This window comes from Macaca nemestrina, chromosome 14, assembly GCF_043159975.1.
Source record: "Macaca nemestrina isolate mMacNem1 chromosome 14, mMacNem.hap1, whole genome shotgun sequence".
Taxonomy (NCBI): domain Eukaryota; kingdom Metazoa; phylum Chordata; class Mammalia; order Primates; family Cercopithecidae; genus Macaca; species Macaca nemestrina.
This window is the reverse complement of record NC_092138.1, coordinates 81,600,844-81,620,478: the sequence shown is the minus strand read 5'-3', so window position 1 is coordinate 81,620,478 and position 19,635 is coordinate 81,600,844. Positions and strand designations below refer to the sequence as shown.

Below are 19,635 nucleotides of genomic sequence, written 5' to 3'. Positions count from 1 at the left end.
TTGATATATTAAGAGTTCTGCAGCAGTGGCATGTGCCTGTAGTCCCAGCTATTCATGACGCTGAGACAGGATCACTTGAGTGCAGGAGTTTAAGGCCAGCCTGGGCAACATAGCCAATCCTTGCCTCCAGATAGATAGACAGATAGATAGATAGATAGATAGATAGATACATAGATACATAGATAGATACATAGATAGATACATAGATAGATAGATAATGTGCAACTATCACCCCAATCAAGCTCAGAAAATGTTTATCATTCCAAGAGAAACCTCATATCTTGTTTTCAATCACTCCCTATTTATCCTCTTCCAAACTCCTGAAAAACACGAATCTACTTTCTTTCTCATAGATTTACTTATCTTGGACGTTTCATGTAAACAGGCTCATATATTTGTGGCCTTTTTTGATTGGCTTTTCACTTAGAAAAAAATACACAATACTGCATGTTGTAGTATGTATCTTTCTTTCCTTTGTTGTTGTTGCCCAATAATATTCCATTGTTTGAAAATACCGTATTTAACTTTATCCTTTCAACAGTTGATAGACATTTGGATTATTTCTACTTTTTGATGATTCTGTAATGCTTCTGTGAATATTCTTGGAGAAGTTTTTGTGTGGATATATATTTTCAGTTCTTTTGGGCATATACTTAGGAGTGGAATTGCTAGGTCATATGAAAATGCTATTTAATATTTTGAGGAACTACCAGATTTTCACAGTGGCTGCACCTTTTATATTCCCATCAGCAATGTATAAGGTTTCCAATTTCCTCACATTCTTACCAACATTTGTTATTATGTCTTTTAAATTATAGCCATCTTAGTAGTTATGAAGTGTGGATTTGACTTTTGTTTCCCTAATGGCTAAAGGATATCCAGTGTCTTTTCATATTCTTGTTAGCCATTTGTCTATTTTCTTAGAAAAATATCTATTCAGATATTTGATCATTTTAAAATTAGCTTGTCTTTTTATTATTGAATTGCAGGAGTTCTTTATTCTGGATACAAGTCCCTTATGATTTGCAAATATTTTTTCTTTCTATGAGTTGTTGTCAATTATATTTTTAAGATACTTATATAATAAAATGGTTTTTATATTTATCCATGTTATTACTATTAATATTTTTGGTATCCTTCATTTCTTTATGAGGATCCATGTTTTCATGTGGTATAATTTTCCTTCTGTCTGATGAACTTCTTTTTAACATTTCTTATAGTCCAATGTCTGCTTATGAATTCTTTCACCTTTTGTATGTTTGAAAATGTTTTTGTTTTACTTTCACCTCTGAACATTTTTTATGTGTATAAAATTCTAGATTGATTGTTCCCCCCACTTCCCATTATGTTAAAGATGTTGATCCCCCGTCTTTTTGCTTGGATTGTTTCTGATGAGAAATCTGCTGTCATTCTTATCCTTGTTCCTCTCTATGCTACATGTCTTTTTTTTTTTTTTTTTTAATCCAGTGACTTCAAAGATTTCATTGCTATGGTTTTGTAAATTTGATTGTGCATTAATTATTTTTTGTTTCTTGTGCTTATGCTTCGTTGAGCTTGTTGAGTCTGTGGGTTTACAGTTTTTATTTTTATCCTTGTTTTTTCACTCTCCTTCTTTCCTTTGGGGACTCCAAATACATGTACAGTTGACCCGTGAACAACATGGGTTTCTACTGTGCAGATCCATTTATATGCATACTTTTTTCCAACCAAATGCAGATCAAAAATACAGTATTCATGGTATGTGAAACCCATAGATATGGAGGACCAACTTTTTATATATATGTGCAGGTTACACAGGGTTTTCTATGGTGTAACTGCCCAATGAGTTCTCCTTACCTACTCTCCAGATAGAACTGATTTATCAAGACAGGAGAATTGCAATAGTGAAAGAGTTTAATTCTTATAGAGCCAGCTGAATGGGTGACTGGAGTTTTATTACTCAAATCAGTCTCCCCCCAAATTTGGAGACTGAGGTTTTTAAAGAATAATTTGGTGAGTAGGGAGCCAGGGAGTAGGGAGTGTTATTGATAGTGCTAGAGATGAAATTATTGGTGGTTGAAATATTATATAAACATATATATTATATAAACATATGTATTATATAACTGAAAATAATACCTATTATATATGCAATATATTATATAGAATAAACATAATTGAATAGATATTATATGATAGTTGAATTGAATGTAAATGTAGTTTTAATAACAAGGTTGCCAAGTACTGTATTACTCGATGCTTAGACTGTTCCTAAAATTTTCCTATCATACATGATATTGCATTAAGCATCCTTGTACCAAACTCTTTGTCCTTTATATTGTTCCCACAGTATAAATTCCTAGTGGTGGAATCACATGCCTTCTGATTCAGCATACTTTTTAGGATCTTGATGCTAACCATACATATACACACGTATCCCTAATATTAGCATTCCAGAAAGGTTACGACAGTTTCACCTATACCAGAAATTTATTTGAGTGCCTATTTTCTTATACTTTGTATATAAACACATCAGAAAACCATCTTTAAAGGATGACTTTCTTATGTTGAGGCAGTTTCAAATCACAATCCTTCAAGCACTCAGTATTTTGATTCCTTCTCCCAAAGGTGCTTGAATTTTAAGCTACTTGAAACCTTAAATAATGAAAGACGTCTCTGTTAAGAGAACCCTCTGCTATCGAACACTGTTATTCAGTGCTGAATCACTTCACTTCCCACAGCCACAGACTTCTATATTCTGACTAGCTATTTCCACACTTTGTTTCCACCCCCATTGGTCTCTTTTCTTCCGTTTTTCTTTCCTTCACTTCATATATTCACATTCCTTCTATTTTAGGCCATTTGGGAATTACTGGTTTTCTTTTTTTTAAAGAATAGTTTACTTTTTAAATTTTTGTTTTATTTTAATTTTTGTAGAGTCAGAGTTTCACTATATTGCCCTGGCTGGTCTCCAGCTCCTGGACTCAAGCAGTCCTCCGGCCTTGGCCTCTCAAAGTGCTGGAGTTATAGGCACGAGCCACCACACTTGGCTGAGAATTACTTCTGATGTTAGAAACATGCACTTACTCTTAGAATAAAATATTTTTCAAGACTCATCAGTGGTTGGAAGAGTCTAGGCTGGCTGAAGCTTGGTTATAGAGGTTGTAATTCTCCTTGTTCTGAAAACCATGGACTGAAAACACCCCAGCTTGGCACAGTGGCGCCCTCAGTAGAAATGTATCCACCCTGTAGGGTGCTTCTCCTGTAGGTGAAAATCCTAATTCTAATTTATATTTGAATTGGTCTAGGTCCCTATGCAAATGGCTGAGGGTCATGGCATGTACACACTAAGAAGATCAAGAGTTTAGACGACTCCGGAAAGAAACAGGGCAGAATGAAGTCTGTCTCTTACTCAGAGTAGAATTCTACTTTTCAAGAGGATTTTTTTTTTCAGTCTTCTTTGTTGAATCTTCTTCATTTTCCCTTAAAATGTAGATCTCATTCCTTCTCTTCTTGCTCTCTGCCTTCATGACTGATCACACTCCCTTGAGTTCAATTTTCTCCAACTCAGAAATCTGTAGTTCCAGGGCCGTTCCTGATTTACTACTTCTAAGTAGAGATTTTCTCCCATTTTCTAAGCATTGTAACACAAACTAGCTTGACCTTGAGGCTAAACAGTTTGGCCAATATATCCTTTGCCTTCATGGTGACACTTATTCTAAGATAGTAATCTCCATAATTTGAATTTTACAATTCTTGGTTATTTTGGTAAGTGTAAGGATAGCGTTCCTATCCATCAGGACCACTTCTAAAATGAAAACTATATAGCTGGCAATACAGTCTTTGAAATTAAGACAGTGAGTTTACTTATATAAGTTTTGGTCAGTTTCTCCAGCTTCTAGAATACTGTACCCTGACCTGATAAAATACATGTAAAATGGCGCAATTGTGTTAATTGTGTTTCTCTCTCTGCATTCAGTGTGCGCAGGATGGGCTAGTTGTATTTCTTCCTTGGAATGCATCAGCTCTGTGCCCTGTAGAAAAAATGATAGACTTTTAGACCAATTTGAGAATAAAAGGTCTAATTGAAAAGCTGGAGAAGCAAATGAAAAGACTGATCTTATTTGTGAAAAAGGATTTATGAACATGAAATATATTGTATCCTGTGAGTACACTGAAGGCCTGATGCTTTGAGGAAAAGAGGAAAGCCACAGAGAGGAAAGTAGCCTGTAGCCACAGGTGGCGATGGTATTTTAAAACAAAACATAAGGTAGTCATTTAGTTTCTCAAATGCATTTCTGATTTCTTTGTCCTGAATCTGCATGTGAAGCAAATGGACCCATAGCCTCCTTCATCCCAGCTAAACCATTTGCTTCACTGTCAGTGAAGGGGATAGAGTCGGTAGTAGGGATAAGTAATCCAGATAAAAAGTTTAGCATGGCCGTATCTCTGTCATTCTGTTTTCCCCTTTCCTTTTTCCGATTCTTTAAACCAGAAATTCTGATTTTATCAACTTTAGAAATGAAATAGTACTGATTGGCTCCTTTCTCAAAAGGTGAAGAATGGTGTCCTTTTTCTTGTGATTTTCTGTAGTTTTCATCTTAGCTTATTAGTTACACGTATTTCAACTATGTGTGTTAAGTGAAATAAGCTAGTCACAGACAAACTTTGCATATTCTTATTTGTAGGAACTAAAAAAATTAAAACAATTGAATGTATGGTGATTAAAAATAGAAGGATAGTTATGAGAGGTTAGGAAGGTGGGTTGGTTAATGGGTACAAAAATATAGTTAAATAGAATGAATAAGATCTAGTGTTTGGTAGCACAACAGGGTGAATTTATTGCACATTTAATAATAATTAAAAGTATAATTGGATTATTGGATTGTTTGTAACACAAAGCAAGGATAAGTGCTTGAGGTGATGCATAACCCATTTACCCTGATGTGACTATTACATATCGCATGCCTGCATCAAAATAGCCTGTATACCCCATGAATATATACACCTACTATGTACCCACAAAAATTAAAAATATTAAAAGTGGCTTGTTTTTGTTATTGCAGGTAAACAAAGGCTTGATTGGCTGTAGAATTTTTGAATCATTCCGTATTTCTGACAAAATCTTGAAATTTATTCCTTCATCTTATTTGTTGGGGTGAGGTTAATGGCTGTGTCCAGCCCATTTTTTTTTCCCCATTATGATTTGATTTATTTTCCCCATTTGATTTTTTTAATGGGATTTCTTTTAATTTTTAAAGCTTATTAACTTAAACTTGTTTTTCAGTTATCATTTACTTCATAGTTTTCCTGGAATTTTTAATCGTGGTAAAATACATATAACATAAAATTTACCCTCTTAACCATTTAAGTGTGTAGTTCAGTAGTGTTAAGTGTATTCAGACTGTTGTGCAACCAATCTCCAGAACTCTTTTCATCTTGTAAAACTGAAACTCCATACCCATTATACAGCAATTTCTCATTCATCCTTCTCCCCCAGTCCCTGGCAAGTACTACTGTACTTTGTCTCTATTAATTTGACTACTCTATTAGCTATCTGATATATGTGGAGTATTTGTCCTTTTTTGACTGGCTTATTTCACTAGCATAATGTCTTCAGGGTTCATCTATGTCACAGCATATGCCAGAATATCCTTTTGAAGGCTGGATGATAATCCATTGTATGTATATACCAATTTAGTTTATGTCTGTTCATCTGTTGTTGAAAACTTGGGTTGCTTCTACCTCTTGGCTCTCGTAGATAATGCTACTTTGAACATGGGTATACAAATATCTCTTTGAAAGATCGTTTTCAATTATTTTGGATATATACCCAGAGGTGGGATTGCTAAATCATATGGTAATTCTATTTTTAATTTTTTGAGGAACCTCTATACTGTTTTCCACACTGATTGTACCATTTTTGGTCCCACCGGCCGTGCCAAAGGGTTCCAGTTTGTCCGCATCCTTGCTAATACTTCTTTTCTTATTTTGATAATGGCTATCTTAATGGTGTCAGATGTTATCTTACTATTTTGATTTGCATTTTACTGATGATTAGTGATGTTGAACATCTCTTCATGTTTGGCCGTGTGTGTGTGTGTGTGTGTGTGTGTGTGTGTACATTTTTGTAGAAGTGTCTACTCAAGTATTTTGCCCAATTTTTAAGTTGCTTGTTTTTGATTTTGAGTTGTAGGAGTTAGGAAAGTTTACTTTTATCGCTAAGTAACTTCTGTTCCACTTATTTTTCTCAAGTGTGCCGATTATGTTGAATCTTTGTGTTCTGTAATTTATATCCATAATTTCTTTTTAAATTTTTGTTATTTTTATATTTTATTATTTTACTTTAAGTTCTGGAGTACATGTGCACAACATGCAGGTTTGTTACATAGGTATACATGTGCCATGTTGGTTTGCTGCACACATCAACTTGTCATTTACATTAGGTATTTCTCCTAATGCTATACCTCCCCCAGTCCACCACCCTGTGATAGGCCCTAGTGTGTGATGTTCCCCTCCCTGTGTACATGTGTTCTCATTGTTCAGCTACCACTTATGGGTGAGAATATGTGGTGTTTGGTTTTTCTCTTCTTGTATTACTTTGCTGAGAGTGATGGTTTCCAGTTTCCTCCCTGTGCCTGCAAAGGGCATGAACTCATCCTTTTTTATGGTTGCATAGTATTCCATGGTGTGTATGTACCACATTTTCTTTATCCAGTCTATCATTGATGGGCATTTGGGTTGGTTTCAAGGCTTTGCTATTGTGAACAGTGCTGCAATAAACATATGTGTGCATGTGTCTTTATAGTAGAATGATTTATAATCTTTTAGGTATATACCCAGTAATGGGATTGCTGGGTCAAATGGTATTTCTAGTTCTAGATCCTTGAGGAGTTGCCACACTGTCTTCCACAATGGTTGAGCTAATTTACACTCCTACCAACAGCATAAAAGCATTCCTATTTCCCCACATCCTCTCCAGCATCTGTTTTTTCCCGACTTTTTAATGCTCACCATTCTAACTGGCGTAAGATGGTATCTCATTGTGGTTTTGATTTGCATTTATCTAATGACCAGCGAAGATGAACATTTTTTCATAAGTTTGTTGGCTACATAAATGTCTTCTTTTGAGAAGTGTCTGTTCATATCCTTCGCCCACTTTTTGATGAGGTTGTTTTCTTCTTGTAAATTTGTTTAAGTTCTTTGCAGATTCTGTATGTCCATAATTTCTAATCAATCTAGTAAATTCCATTATTGTAAGTACATGTACTTTTTCCCAAGCCAGACTTCCATGGCACCAACTCAGTTTTCTGCAGTGGCACTTCTGTCTTTTGTAGTTTTAAATTTTTAGTTTCTGCAATGTTATTATTAATTTTTAAAATTTTCCTAAAAAACTTAAAAATCAAACTTGTAAATTTTTATAATTTAAAAATATATAGGTAGATACTTTATTTGGCAAACAATTCTAGCTATCACTTTTACCATGTTCACTATATTGTTCACAGTATCATAAGTATTACTGCAGGTGTCTTAGGTATATTAATCAATTCAGTTCTTACAGTTATATGTGGCAACCTTACTATTATCATACCCATTTTACAGAGGAGAAACTGAGACAAGGAGACATGACATAACCTGCCCAAGGTCACACTGGCAAGACAAGGATTTGAACCTAGGCAGTTGGATTCCCTAGCGTACTGTACTTGTAACTACTATGCAGCACTGCCTGTCTCTCTTCCTCCTTTTCTTAAAAAAAAAAAAAAAGAAAGAAAAGAAATGTATGTGCTTTATTTGAATTCTGATTCAACCAACCAAAGTGTTAAAAGTTATAAGAAAATTAGGGGATTGTGAAATTACTGAATATTTGATGATATCAAGTACCTCTGGTTAATTTTTTAAGTGTGATGATGGTAAGGTAGTTTCCTTATACAAGAGTTCTTTTAAGGACAAAACAACTAAATTAGTTAACATAAAGTTATTTACAACGTATATTTTATGCTGAGTTATTTACAGAAGAAATTAAATGATGCTTGGGATTTGTTCCTCTATATTATCTTTTAATATATTCATTTTAATTGATGTACAGTTATACATATTTATGGGATATAGTGTGATATTTTGATACATGCATACAATGTGTAATGATCAAATTAAGGTAATTAACATATCTATCACCTCAAACCTTCATCATTATATGGGTAACAGTCAAAGTCCTTTCTTCTAGCTATTTGAAAAAATACAATAAATTGTTGTTTGCTATAAGTCACTCTTCAGATCTATAGAACACTAGAAGTTATTCTTGCTATCTAGGTGTAACTTTGTATATCCGTTAACCAAACTCTCGCTATCCCTCCCTGTTCCCTAGGCTTCCTAGTATCTAGTAAGCACTATCCTACTCTCTACTTTTGTGAGATAAACTTTTTTAGCTCCCTCATAGGAGTGAGAACATTGCAGTATTTATCTTTCTGTGCCTGACTTCGCTTAACATACAGTCCTCAAGGCTCATCCCTGTTGCTGCAAATGACAGGATGTATGTAATTTAAAGTGTCAAGTAGCTCTGAGGCTTGCCAGGAAAGAGGAGTCCTTGCTCCCTTCCTACAATTTTATCTTCCCCAGAGACCACTGTCAGTTGTTTTAGCAGCCTCATTTGATATTTGCATTGAATCTGTAAGATTTTTTTTTTTACTTCTTTTTGAAAATTTTTAAAATTGTGAATATATTTTGAAATATGTACTTTGTGGAATTCTAAGATTTTTATTTCTTTTTGTCTTCCTAGTTTTGAACATTTAGAGATGTACCATGTGCAAAGTGTACCGTTCACATACTCCCATCCTGAACCTCCTTGTCTTAGTATAGTTAGGTCAAAATTTTGACTAGGCCATTATTCAGTGTTAATAGGATGATGACTTTGTTAATGCCTTTCATATCTGAGCCATGTAGAATTCTTTGAATCCTTTTCCTCTTCTGCAAATTTTTTGTTTTATTTAAACTAATTGTTCTTTTGATGTTTGCTTAGTTTTCTATGGGCTTTTTACTCATTCAGCCCTAAACGCTCTTGGTTATCCAAATCTCCTCTTGATATACTACTTCTTGAGTCTTCTTGTGTATCACCCAAGGATTTCCCTTCGCAATTATGTCAGGAGTTCCCTTTTTTCCCACTCCTGTATTGGACTCCTGTTTCCTGTATCACATGCCTGTCTTTTTCCTAGTTTCCTCTCTGCTTTGCAGAAGAATATCCGCCAATAGAGTTCTAGCTTGTAAACTGCCTTCCTCATTGCTTCATTGTATTCTAGCTTTCAGGGTTGCTGTTGAAAAGTCCAAAGACTTTCTGATTCCTAATCCTTTGCTTATGAGCTTCCCTACCTGCTTTATGATATTTTATAGGACCTTTTTAATATCCTTACAGTTAAAAAAATACAACTCTTGATGACCGATACTGTGTTTAATGTGGGCATATTGAAATCAAATGAAATGGGCAGGTAGGCACTCAGTGAGCCCTTACAGTCTGCACAATTATGACCTTACATTTTAGGAAATATTTTGAGTTAGTCATTTGACTTCACTCCCACCCCCATTTCCTTTACTCTTTTATTCTGGAATTCTATTTGACTATTAGACCTTCTGGACTCATTTTGTAGCCTTCTCACTTTTACTGTTCTAGTCTCCTTTACTTTTTTTTTTTTAAACTCTACATTTTGGACACATTCCTTAAAGTTATATTCCAGTCTGTCTACTGAATTTTTTTTGAAATTCTTAAAAATTGACGTATAAAATTATATGTATTTATCATACACAACATGATATTTTGAAATATATATATACACACGCACACACACGTACATAGCAGAATGGTTAAGTCTAGCTAATTAACAAATGCATTACTTCACATAGTCTTCATTTTTTTGTGGTAAGAACAGTTAACATCCACTGCCTTGGCATTTTCCAAGAATACCATGTATCATCATTATCTATAGTCACCATCCTACATGATAGATCTGACCTTATTCCTCCTAACTGCAGTAGATCTGACCTTATGCCTCCTGTCTAACTGTAAATATGTATCCTTTGATCAACATCTTCCCAACTTCCTCTCCCCACAACCACCCCAGCCTTTGGTAACTACCACTTTGCTCTATACTTCTGTGAGAACAACTTTTTTAGAATTTTGAATTACCACTTTTTAAGCATCCTGTTTTTGTTTGAATAAGTGCAATATATTATTCTTGATGTTACTATTGTTAAACCTATTCATCTGCTCAGATTCCAGAGAGAAAAATCCTTCAGCCTCAGGCCTTAGATGGTGTAAGACTGGCTTCAGATGCTATTTAGCTCCAATACAGGGAAGAGATAATAAGAAACAATACAAGCTTCAGCTCTAGCCTGCCTGTATCTCATCTTGTTCCTCCAGGTTTGGGGTTCAGGAATTTTTTCTATTTTGTTTCTATCAGACCATAGGGCTCTCTGAAGAATGATACACAGTCTGAAAAATTTCCCCATTTTATCTAAATTGTTGTTCATCTATAATAGTTTTCTAAAGTTTTGAGAATAAATTTGTCCTTTCCTGGTTTCAGCAATGATGGTTTCTTCTTTCCTCCTTTATTGCTTTTTGTTCATCTATTCTGTTTTGGGGATGAAGGCAAAAATCTTTACCCATGTAGCTTCCCCCAACCACCTCTGAAAAGTCTGTTTTATCTTTTGCATCACTAATTTTATTTTTTGCTTTTTAAAAATATTCTACTTTCTGCTTCATTGGTTGCTTTTATTCAAGTTCATAATTCAGATTTTCTTTTCTGGTTAACACACACTCTTTTCTGGTCTCACGTTTCTTTCTATGACTACCTGCTCTATGTGCAAATGTCCCCTGGAATTTTAAGAACATGAGCTAGAAATTTTCTGTTAATAGAGTTTTCTCTTTTATGTAGTATACCTATTTCTTAAGTAAATATTTTCTCTGATTCTAGAATCTTCCCCTTTTTTGAACCATAATGTGTTCTATTTGCTTGGTGGATTTAGATTTTTCTCCTTTGCTTATCCTTAGGGAAGTCAACGCATATTCAGTATCGGGTATTGCCCTGTGTTCCTCCCTCCCTCCGTCCCTCCCTCCCTTCCTTCTTTCCTTCCTTCTCTTTTTGTTTTAAAAATTTACTTTAAGTTCCAGGATACATGTGCAGAACATGCAGGTTTGTTACATAGGTATACATGTGCCATGGTGATTTGCTGCACCTATCAACTCATCTAGGTTTTAAGCCCCGCATGCGTTAGCAACCCTGTGTTCTTTCAAGAAACTTGGATGAGTCACTATTTGACTCAAGTCCAGACAAAGGAAAAAGGTTACATTTGTAGTAGATTAATTTACCAATTATGAATTCATATTCCTGTGAGGCCTGGGAAAAGTGCCAGCATCAGTTCCAGAAGTAATCACAGGGAAGTTTGCCTCAAACCAGAGACTTTCTTTTAGGTATTTGGTGTGGCACTCAGTAATTAGCAAGGTCATTGTCACTTGGCGTGGCTGCCGTTGCCAGGAGCCAGCTGGGAGTGTCTTTTTCTCACGTGTTTTCCGTGGTAGTCATCATAGCCACCTGTCAACCAGAAGTAAATGCAGCCAGAGGTTACTTGCTTGGCTGGCCTCTGAAGCCAGGAACCCTTTTAAAGGAGTTAGTGTATTTTAAATGTACCCCGAGTCTCCCTGGGCTTCAGCGCCCCCATCCCACTGAACTAGGGGTATCATTATGGGTTTGGTGGATTCTCATTTGCTTATTTTCTGGTCGTGCAGTTGCAGTTTCACATGAAGAGGATATCGTGTTTTAGTCCTTTTGTCAACCTCCCATGTTGATTCTTTCAAGTATATATTTCTGAATGTTTAAGATCTATCTCTAGTTTCCAGGGCTGATTCAGGATATTTCCTGTCTTATAATCAGCTGGTCATTTCTTTGGTAATCTGGCACAAAAAAATACGCTTATAGCTTTCTTATTTGGAAATTGTATTTTATACATGAGATTTGAATTGTAGGGGGATACTGAGGTAATTTAGACCCAGTGATTATAAAGGAATGGATGAATGATCCAATAAATAAATAGATGACAAAGCTCATCTTTTGCAAGTGAGAGGCATTAGAGGTAATTTTACGGTTTTGAGAAGAGAAATATAGATGAGAAGAGATGCCTAGGAGAATAGAAAATGGAGACAACTAGGAAAGAAGAGAAGGGGCAACAGTAATGCTCCAAGGGCAGTTGGAGAGCCTGATGTCAGCCGGGCAAACCCACATTGCTTCATGGTTTTCTATGGCTAGAACATAGTTTTGAAGCTCAAGCAAAGGAAATGGAGAGTTAGGTTGATGGCAGGCTAGAAGAGTTGCAGCACAGGTGTCGAAGTACTTGGAAGAGTTCAGAGGGGTATGTTTCTTAGTCTCATTCTGTTGCCCAGGCTGGAGTGCAGTGGTGTGATCTTGGCTCACTGCAACTTCTGCCTCCTGGATTCAAGCAGTTCTCTGCCTCAGCCTCCTGAGCAGCTGGGATTACAGGTGCCTGCCACCATACCTAGCTAATTTTCTTTTTCTTTTTGTTTTTCTTTTTTGTATTTTCAGTAGAGATGGGGTTTCACTATCTTGGCCAGGCTGGTCTTGAACTCCTGACCTCATAATCCACCCGCCTCGGCCTCTCAAAGTGCTAGGATTACAGATGTGAGCCACCACGCCCTGCCCGGGGTGTATTTCCTTAAAAATTATTGTGCAACTCTCTAGTTGACAGTCTGGGGCTCTGGTAAGGCAGGGAGTTTGTCTGTCAAAGTGAACCAGCTTGCTCAGCTAGATACTGCATGGCATGATTACTTAGGGTGATGTCTTTTTTGTCTTTAGTTCCCCCATGATTTGTGCAGTTTCATAAATAAGTTGAGAAGCAAATAGATTTCATAATATAATTTTAAGACTTTGCTCCCAAAAGAAAACTGATTTGTACCTTTGAAGTTAAATGTCGTTCAGCCCTTGTATTTGGCAAAGTAACCATACGCTATTTTATAAAGCATTCTCGTAATGTGTGAATAGGTTCAACAAAATTAGACATGTCTCATGTTTTAGGAGAAGGAAGTTAATTTTCTGTCTTATTTTCTTCTTGAAAATGTGAAACTAACCATCTGTCATGTTTATTAGGCATCTCAAGGAAATGAAACATCCAAATGAGGGTCACATGATTAAAATTTTATATAGATGAGAGGAGCACAAGGTTCTCTGTCTCAGGGTCACTCTGCAAGTCATCTGACTTTCATCCTACTTTCTCCATTTTTTATCTGACATTTTTGCTTAAAGATTCCACATGCTTTCCATCTCTTTTTAATCTTTGATCACTTGGAGTATTGGCCTGTGGAAAGAGTATGAATCTTAGCGTAGGCCCTGGTTCATACCTCAGCTCTTTCAGTTCCTGACTGTGTGACTGGGGGTATGTTGCATAATCTCACAATACTTTTCAAAGCCTCAGATGTCTCCCTTGTAAAATAATTGAATAGTATCTGCTTCAAACTCTAGGGTAAATTACTGCTCCAAAGCTCAGCATCCAGTGGCCTTTCATTAAATCCCAGTCTCCCATCTTTCCCTCTGCTGTTGTTAGTAATAACGCCATATGACATATTTGTTTGGTGGATCTCATCCATTTCTATATCGCTTTCCTTACTATAAGCTAGCTGCCTCTATTTACCTTTCAGGCAACTCTCTATATTCTGAATATTGAATATATTTTAAGGTTCTATTGCTTAATGACATAGCTTGGTGAAATGATGTTAGACCTGAGCATATAGTATGCATCCTTAAGAATGGAATGTTGTGTGCTTGATTTTTTGCTTTATAGTTATATTATTGATATATTCATTTATGTCACATAGAACAAGATAATGTGAATTATAAATACATAAGAGGGAGAAAGGAAAAATGAAAGTAGGAGTGGGCAAAAAATAATGCTAGGAATAAGTTCAATATAAAACAGTGCACCTTGGGGTTCCTGTAATTTTCTTGGGTAAGTTCGGCACTCTAGCAGTCATCTTGAAAAAAGAAAGTTCCTGTATACGTATACTTTTCTCCTGGGTTGTTTATTTACTTTCACAGTGTGATAAACAAGTCTTATTTGTTCCTATAACTGGGACTAAGGAGAACATCAGTATTGTCACAGGGCAGCTGTGGAATTTGCTGTTGAATGTCATGACAAGATAGCTTGATAACTTTACTACTTATTTGTCAATGAAAATAATTGCTCGAATGGGAGAAGAAAATAGGAGGGCTCTATAGTTCTAAGCAGCTAGAACCTAAAGTGATTGAAACTGTAGTATGAAGGATACTGCACAAAAATGTAGCAATTAAATTTAAGCTTATAAAAGTTGCTGTCAAACCTAGATTATTTCTTAGAAAAGCAGCACTTCTGAGCCTCTCATTTGCCCTGTATTCCTGAGCTAATATAGGGTAGCACCATGGGATTTGGGGGACAAAGGACTTGGATTAAATGTCTAACTGCACAGTTCCTAGCATACAAGATTTGGATCTTGTGACCTCTGGTTCATTACTTTTACTATTATGAAAATTATCATTTCCCAATAGTTTAAAAAGTGTTCAGGTAGCCAGGTGCGGTGGCTCACGCCTGTGCTTTGGGAGGCCGAGGCGGGCGGATCACCTGAGGTCAGGAGTTCGAGACCAGCCTCAACATGGAGAAATCCCATCTCTACTTAAAAAAAAAGAAGAACAAAATTAGCCGGGCGTGGTGCTGCATGCCTGCAATTCCAGCTACTCGGGAGGCTGAGGCAGGAGAACTGCTTGAACCTGGGAGGCAGAGGTTGCTGTGAGCCGAGATCGGGCCATTGTACTCCAGCCTGGGCAACAAAAACTCTGTCTCAAAAAAAAAAAAAAAAAAAAAAGAGAAAAAAGGTGCTCAGGTATCATCTTGCATGCTGGTGAAACTAGAAAGCGTATTTACTGACAAAAGCTCCTTAAAGGCAAGGTTGGCTTAGCCTTACTTCTTGTGCGCCCAGTTCCCTATTGATGCTCAATAACTCTTTTTTTTTTTTTTTTTTTTTTTTTTTTTAGACGGAGTCTCACTCTGTTGCCCAGGCGGGAGTGCAGTGGCATGATCTCGGCTCACTGCAACCTCCGCCTTCTGGGTTTCAGTGGTTCTCCTGCCTCAGCCTCCCGAGTAGGTGAGATTACAGGCATGTGCCACCACACCCAGCTAATTTTTATATTTTTAGTAGAGATGGAGTTTCACCATGTTGGTCAGGCTGGTCTCAAACTCCTGACCTCTAATGATCTGCCCCCATTGACCTCCCAAAGTTTTGAGATTACAGGCGTGAGCTGCTGTGCCCGGCCAATAACGTCTTTGAATAAAAGAAAGGATATTGTTAGGGGGTATGAAAATCACCAGAAAATGAAAATGTTTCTTAAAAATGAAAGAATTTTTAAAAATTCTTTTCTTAAAATGAAAAATTTTTTTCTTCTGGACTAAATTGCAATGTGGAAAGAGTCACATCAGCCTTTGGACAGAACTAGGGCCGTGATTTAGTGTGCGGAAGTTAGCATCTCTCTGAGTTTTCTTAATGAACATGTGAATAAGAGAAGATTTGGTTATACTTTGTGCTTATTTAGCATCCTCTCTTTGAGGATGTCAAAAGGATTTTAGAAATGTTCTCTTTCTCACACAGGTGGACATCTGATTTATGAAGCTCCCCATCCACCTGTCTGAGTACCTGACTTCTCAGGACTGACTCCTACAGCATCAGGTATCTTGCCTTTCTTTAGTCTTAAAAGCGGTGACTAAGTTCCTTGAGTAAATATAGGCAGGGAACACATTCACTTTGTTATGTTTCATATAGGCCTGGGAATTGGAGTTGCTGCTGTAGTACTGGTCCTACCGTTAAATGTGTGACTCTAGTCCCTTTTGTTCTCTAAGCCTCAATTTTTTCTTCTGCAAATAGGTGGGGTTGGACTGGGTGATATCTAATTACTTGACGGTATTATGGTAGTCCACCCTTATCCGAAGTTTCACTTTCCACGGTTTCAGTTACCTGCAGTCAAACTTGGTCCAAAAATATTAAATGAAAAATTTCAGAAATAAACAATTCACAAGTTGTAAATTGCACTCCATTCTGGATAGTGTGGGTGAAATCTCATACTGTCCATGTGATTCATCCCTTTGTCCTGCATCTCCACATATGCTACCTGCACATTAGTCACTTAGTAACTGTCTCTGTTATTTACAAGGTTGGGTACTATTCACAGTTTCTTTTTCTTTTTCTATTTTTTAAAGATGGAGTCTCGCTCCGTCGCCCAGGCTGGAGTGCAGTGCTGCCATCTTGGCTTACTGCGACCTCCACCTCCCAGATTCAAGCAATTCTCCTGCCTCAGCCTCCTGAGTAGCTAGGATTACAGGCACGTGCCACCATGCCCGGCTAATTTTTGTATTTTTAGTAGAGATGGGGTTTTGCCATGTTGGCCAGGCTGGTCTCAAACTCCTGACCTCAGGTAATCCTTCCCTCTCGGCATCCCAAAGAGCTGAGATTATAGGCTTGAGCCACCACGCCTAACCCACTATCCACCGTTTCAAGTATCCACTGGGGGGCTTAGAATCCACTCCTCAGATAAGTGGGGGTGGTTACTGCATTCCCTTTGCCCTCTATGTAAGCCATCAGCTCTCCACTATGGATTATTCAATTCCTTTATTATTTAATGGCAGGATGGCTTTTCCCACCGACTCACCCTCCCCAGCTCTGCAACTTGAAACTGTCTTCCCAAAACATCTACCTGGCATGTTGGATTCAAACCTATGAAAATTCCTCAACTTAAGAGTATTTGGACAGATAGCACAGAAGTCATGGCTTTTAGACCTTAGCTTTTCCCTACAGGCTTTCTGTTTGCATTAAGCTAGTATTTGAAACTTGACTCTAGGGATTCTTACCTCCTTTGGCCAACGGTACTTCACACCCATATGCTAGTCCTTTTATGCTAAATGTGGGTTTTCCTGTTGTTTTCCAGATACACAGCTTCTCCTAGCATGACCTTGATCTGATCAGCAAACAAGAACATTTGTCTCCCGTAGTTCTGGGGCCTATTCACCATCTACAACCACAGAGCTGTCATGGCTGCCATCTCTACTTCCATCCCTGTAATTTCACAGCCCCAGGTAAGGGCTTCAGACTAGCAGAGGTCTGACGTAATCATAAGTTTGTCAAATATTTAAACTGGGTTTCAGGAAGTGTGTTTGACTCTAGGGATCATGTATATCTCTCTCGCTATCATTTGGTGAGTATTTGAATAATGGTCCTTTTGTGAGTGAGGTGCCATTTAGTTCAGGAAGCAGCTGGAACAATGAACAAGTGATTTTAGTGAACTGGCCTCTGTTCATAGGAGGCCTTGGTTTTCAGTGCTTAGGATGCCCGACTGTCACTATAGGCATCACACTCTAAATCAAAATAAGTCAGTAGTAAACCCTGCTGCTTTTCCTCTCTTGGCTTTTTTTGTGGGCTGGGGGTTGGGGTGGGGTTTAATGAAATATATCAGAATGGATCTAACTTTAACAAGTTTTTTGAGGGCTGTCTTGTCGTCCTCCTCCTATACTTACTCTTTTGCCTTGACCTGTTCTGGGAACTTTGAAAACAAAATGCGATTCCAGGAACTTCTGAACAGCAATCGTATGAGTTATCTTTTTCTGTCCAGTGAAGAGCAGTAATACGGCAGGGACATGGTCTTTGTTCGGATGATTTTACAGCCTGATTTAATCAAGCATTCACGGGACTCTTTCAGATTCAGCAGGCAGCAGGGTACAATGTGGAAACAGACTTTGGAGTCATAAGGCCACAGTTCACATCCCTGCTCCTCTGATTGCGGGATAAAAAGCCTTAGTCATGCCAACCTCTCTCAGCTTCAGATCTCTCTCATGTAATCGTTCCTCACATGATGGTTACATGGATTAAATGATGGTTTATATACAAGAGGCATACGAGGTGCGCAGGAAGTGTAGTTTCCCATTTACTCTTCATTTATCTTCTTTCTATAGTGTGACCTCCTCTCTCATTCGTGACAATCAAGTTTTGGCCAACTTTATTTTTATTTATTTATTTTTTTGAGAGGGAGCCTTGCTCTGGTACCCAGGCTGCAGTGCAGTGGTGTCATCTTGGCTCACTGCATCCTCTGCCTCCTGGGTTCAAGTGATTCTCCTGTCTCAGCTTCTCGAGTAGCTGAGATTACAGGCGCTTGCCACCAAGCCCAGCTAATTTTTGTATTTTAGTAGAGATGGGGTTTCACCATGTTGGTCAGGCTGGTCTTGAACCCTTGACTTCAAATGATCCACCTCCTTGGCCTCCCAAAGTGCTGCGATTACAGGCCTGAGCCACTGTGCCCAGCCTCGGGTAGCTTTGAAGAAAAAAGCATACTTTCAAGAAAGAGCCATATTGATTGAAATTTGAACTTGATACAGAACGTTATTCCACACTGTTTTTTTCAGTATGATTTTGCAGGCTCTTCAATTTTGTATGTATTTTAATAGGGGTTTGTGTGTTTGTGAGAGAGGGAGAGAAGAAGGAGAGGGAAAAAGGAGAACAAGGGGCATTTTTCCTTCATATAGTATAGTGTTTTCTCCTCAGCACCATTTGGGATGTCATCATTGTTATCCACCTTGGGATTTTATCTTATGAATAAAGCCCTTTATTCATATCATATGAATACAGAATAAAGTACCAAGGCCTTCAGTATTATTTTCCAGAATGTTTAGTGTTACCATCGTCATATGCATTTCTCTTTCTGGTAAGTGGACCATTGTCCTTTCAACACTTCATTTACTTTGGGTGTTTGGTTTCCCTTATCTTCAGTAGACTTTTTTGGTATCCGAGAGACTTGGAGAATGGGCAAAGAGATTTAGTGCCTGTTACCTGAGGTCACCATTTCAAAGTCCACAGAAGCTGTTCCCATGTAATGACTCTTCTTAGTCCTTTTGTGAAGTGAGTTAGGCTAGTGCAGGTTTTCTAGACAAGGCATTTCCACATCCCGGTGTTGCTGCTGTCATCTGTCAGCATTTCCAACAGCTTCTTCTTATCTATACATCTTCTCTGTTACACAAGCTCCTATCGGCTGGTGAGGAATAGAAATACTTCTAAATGACTCATTTAATTAAAATGTTTAACACTGCTCAAAGGAGAAAGAGGTTCTATTTCATACAATTACTGGGGGAAATGTGTACTCTTGTAAATTCTCTGTGGGAAAGTAAATTGGTACAGTTACTCTGGAGGGTAATTCAACAGTATCTATTCAAATTATACATTACTGCACATGCCCTGCTGCTGTCTTGGAATCTACATTAGAAAAACCCTCACACGTGAGCCCAAGGAGTGTATAAAGATATTCATTGAAGCATTGGTTGCAAACCAAGAAATACAAAATTTTGTGAATATCCAATAGTAGAAAGACTTAATGAATTCAGGAATGTGGACATGATTGAAATACTATTCAGTCATTTTATTTCTTTTTCCTTTTTCCTTTTTCTTTCTTTCTTTTTTTTTTCGAGACAGAGTCTTGCTCTGTTTCCCAGGCTAGAGTGTAGTGGCGCAATCTTGGCTCACTACAACCTCCGCCTTCTATATTCCAGTGATTCTCCTGCCTCAGCCTCCTGAATAGCTGGGAATACAGGCACGTGCCT

At 37.5% G+C, this 19,635-nt stretch overlaps 1 protein-coding gene across 7 annotated transcripts in view; it reads left to right on the top strand.

The window, feature by feature from the left end:
- The window catches only part of LOC105481062 (lysophosphatidic acid receptor 1), a 170,417-nt gene that overhangs the window by 50,474 nt on the left and 100,308 nt on the right, over positions 1-19,635 (top strand). For all 7 annotated transcript variants that reach the window (XM_011740347.2, XM_011740346.2, XM_011740345.3 and 4 more), the window contains 2 exons: positions 15,650-15,727; positions 16,980-17,127. In XM_011740347.2, the coding sequence (XP_011738649.2) occupies positions 17,083-17,127 (45 nt within the window). In that variant the 5' untranslated portion in view covers positions 15,650-15,727; positions 16,980-17,082. The remainder of the gene's footprint in view (positions 1-15,649; positions 15,728-16,979; positions 17,128-19,635) is intronic.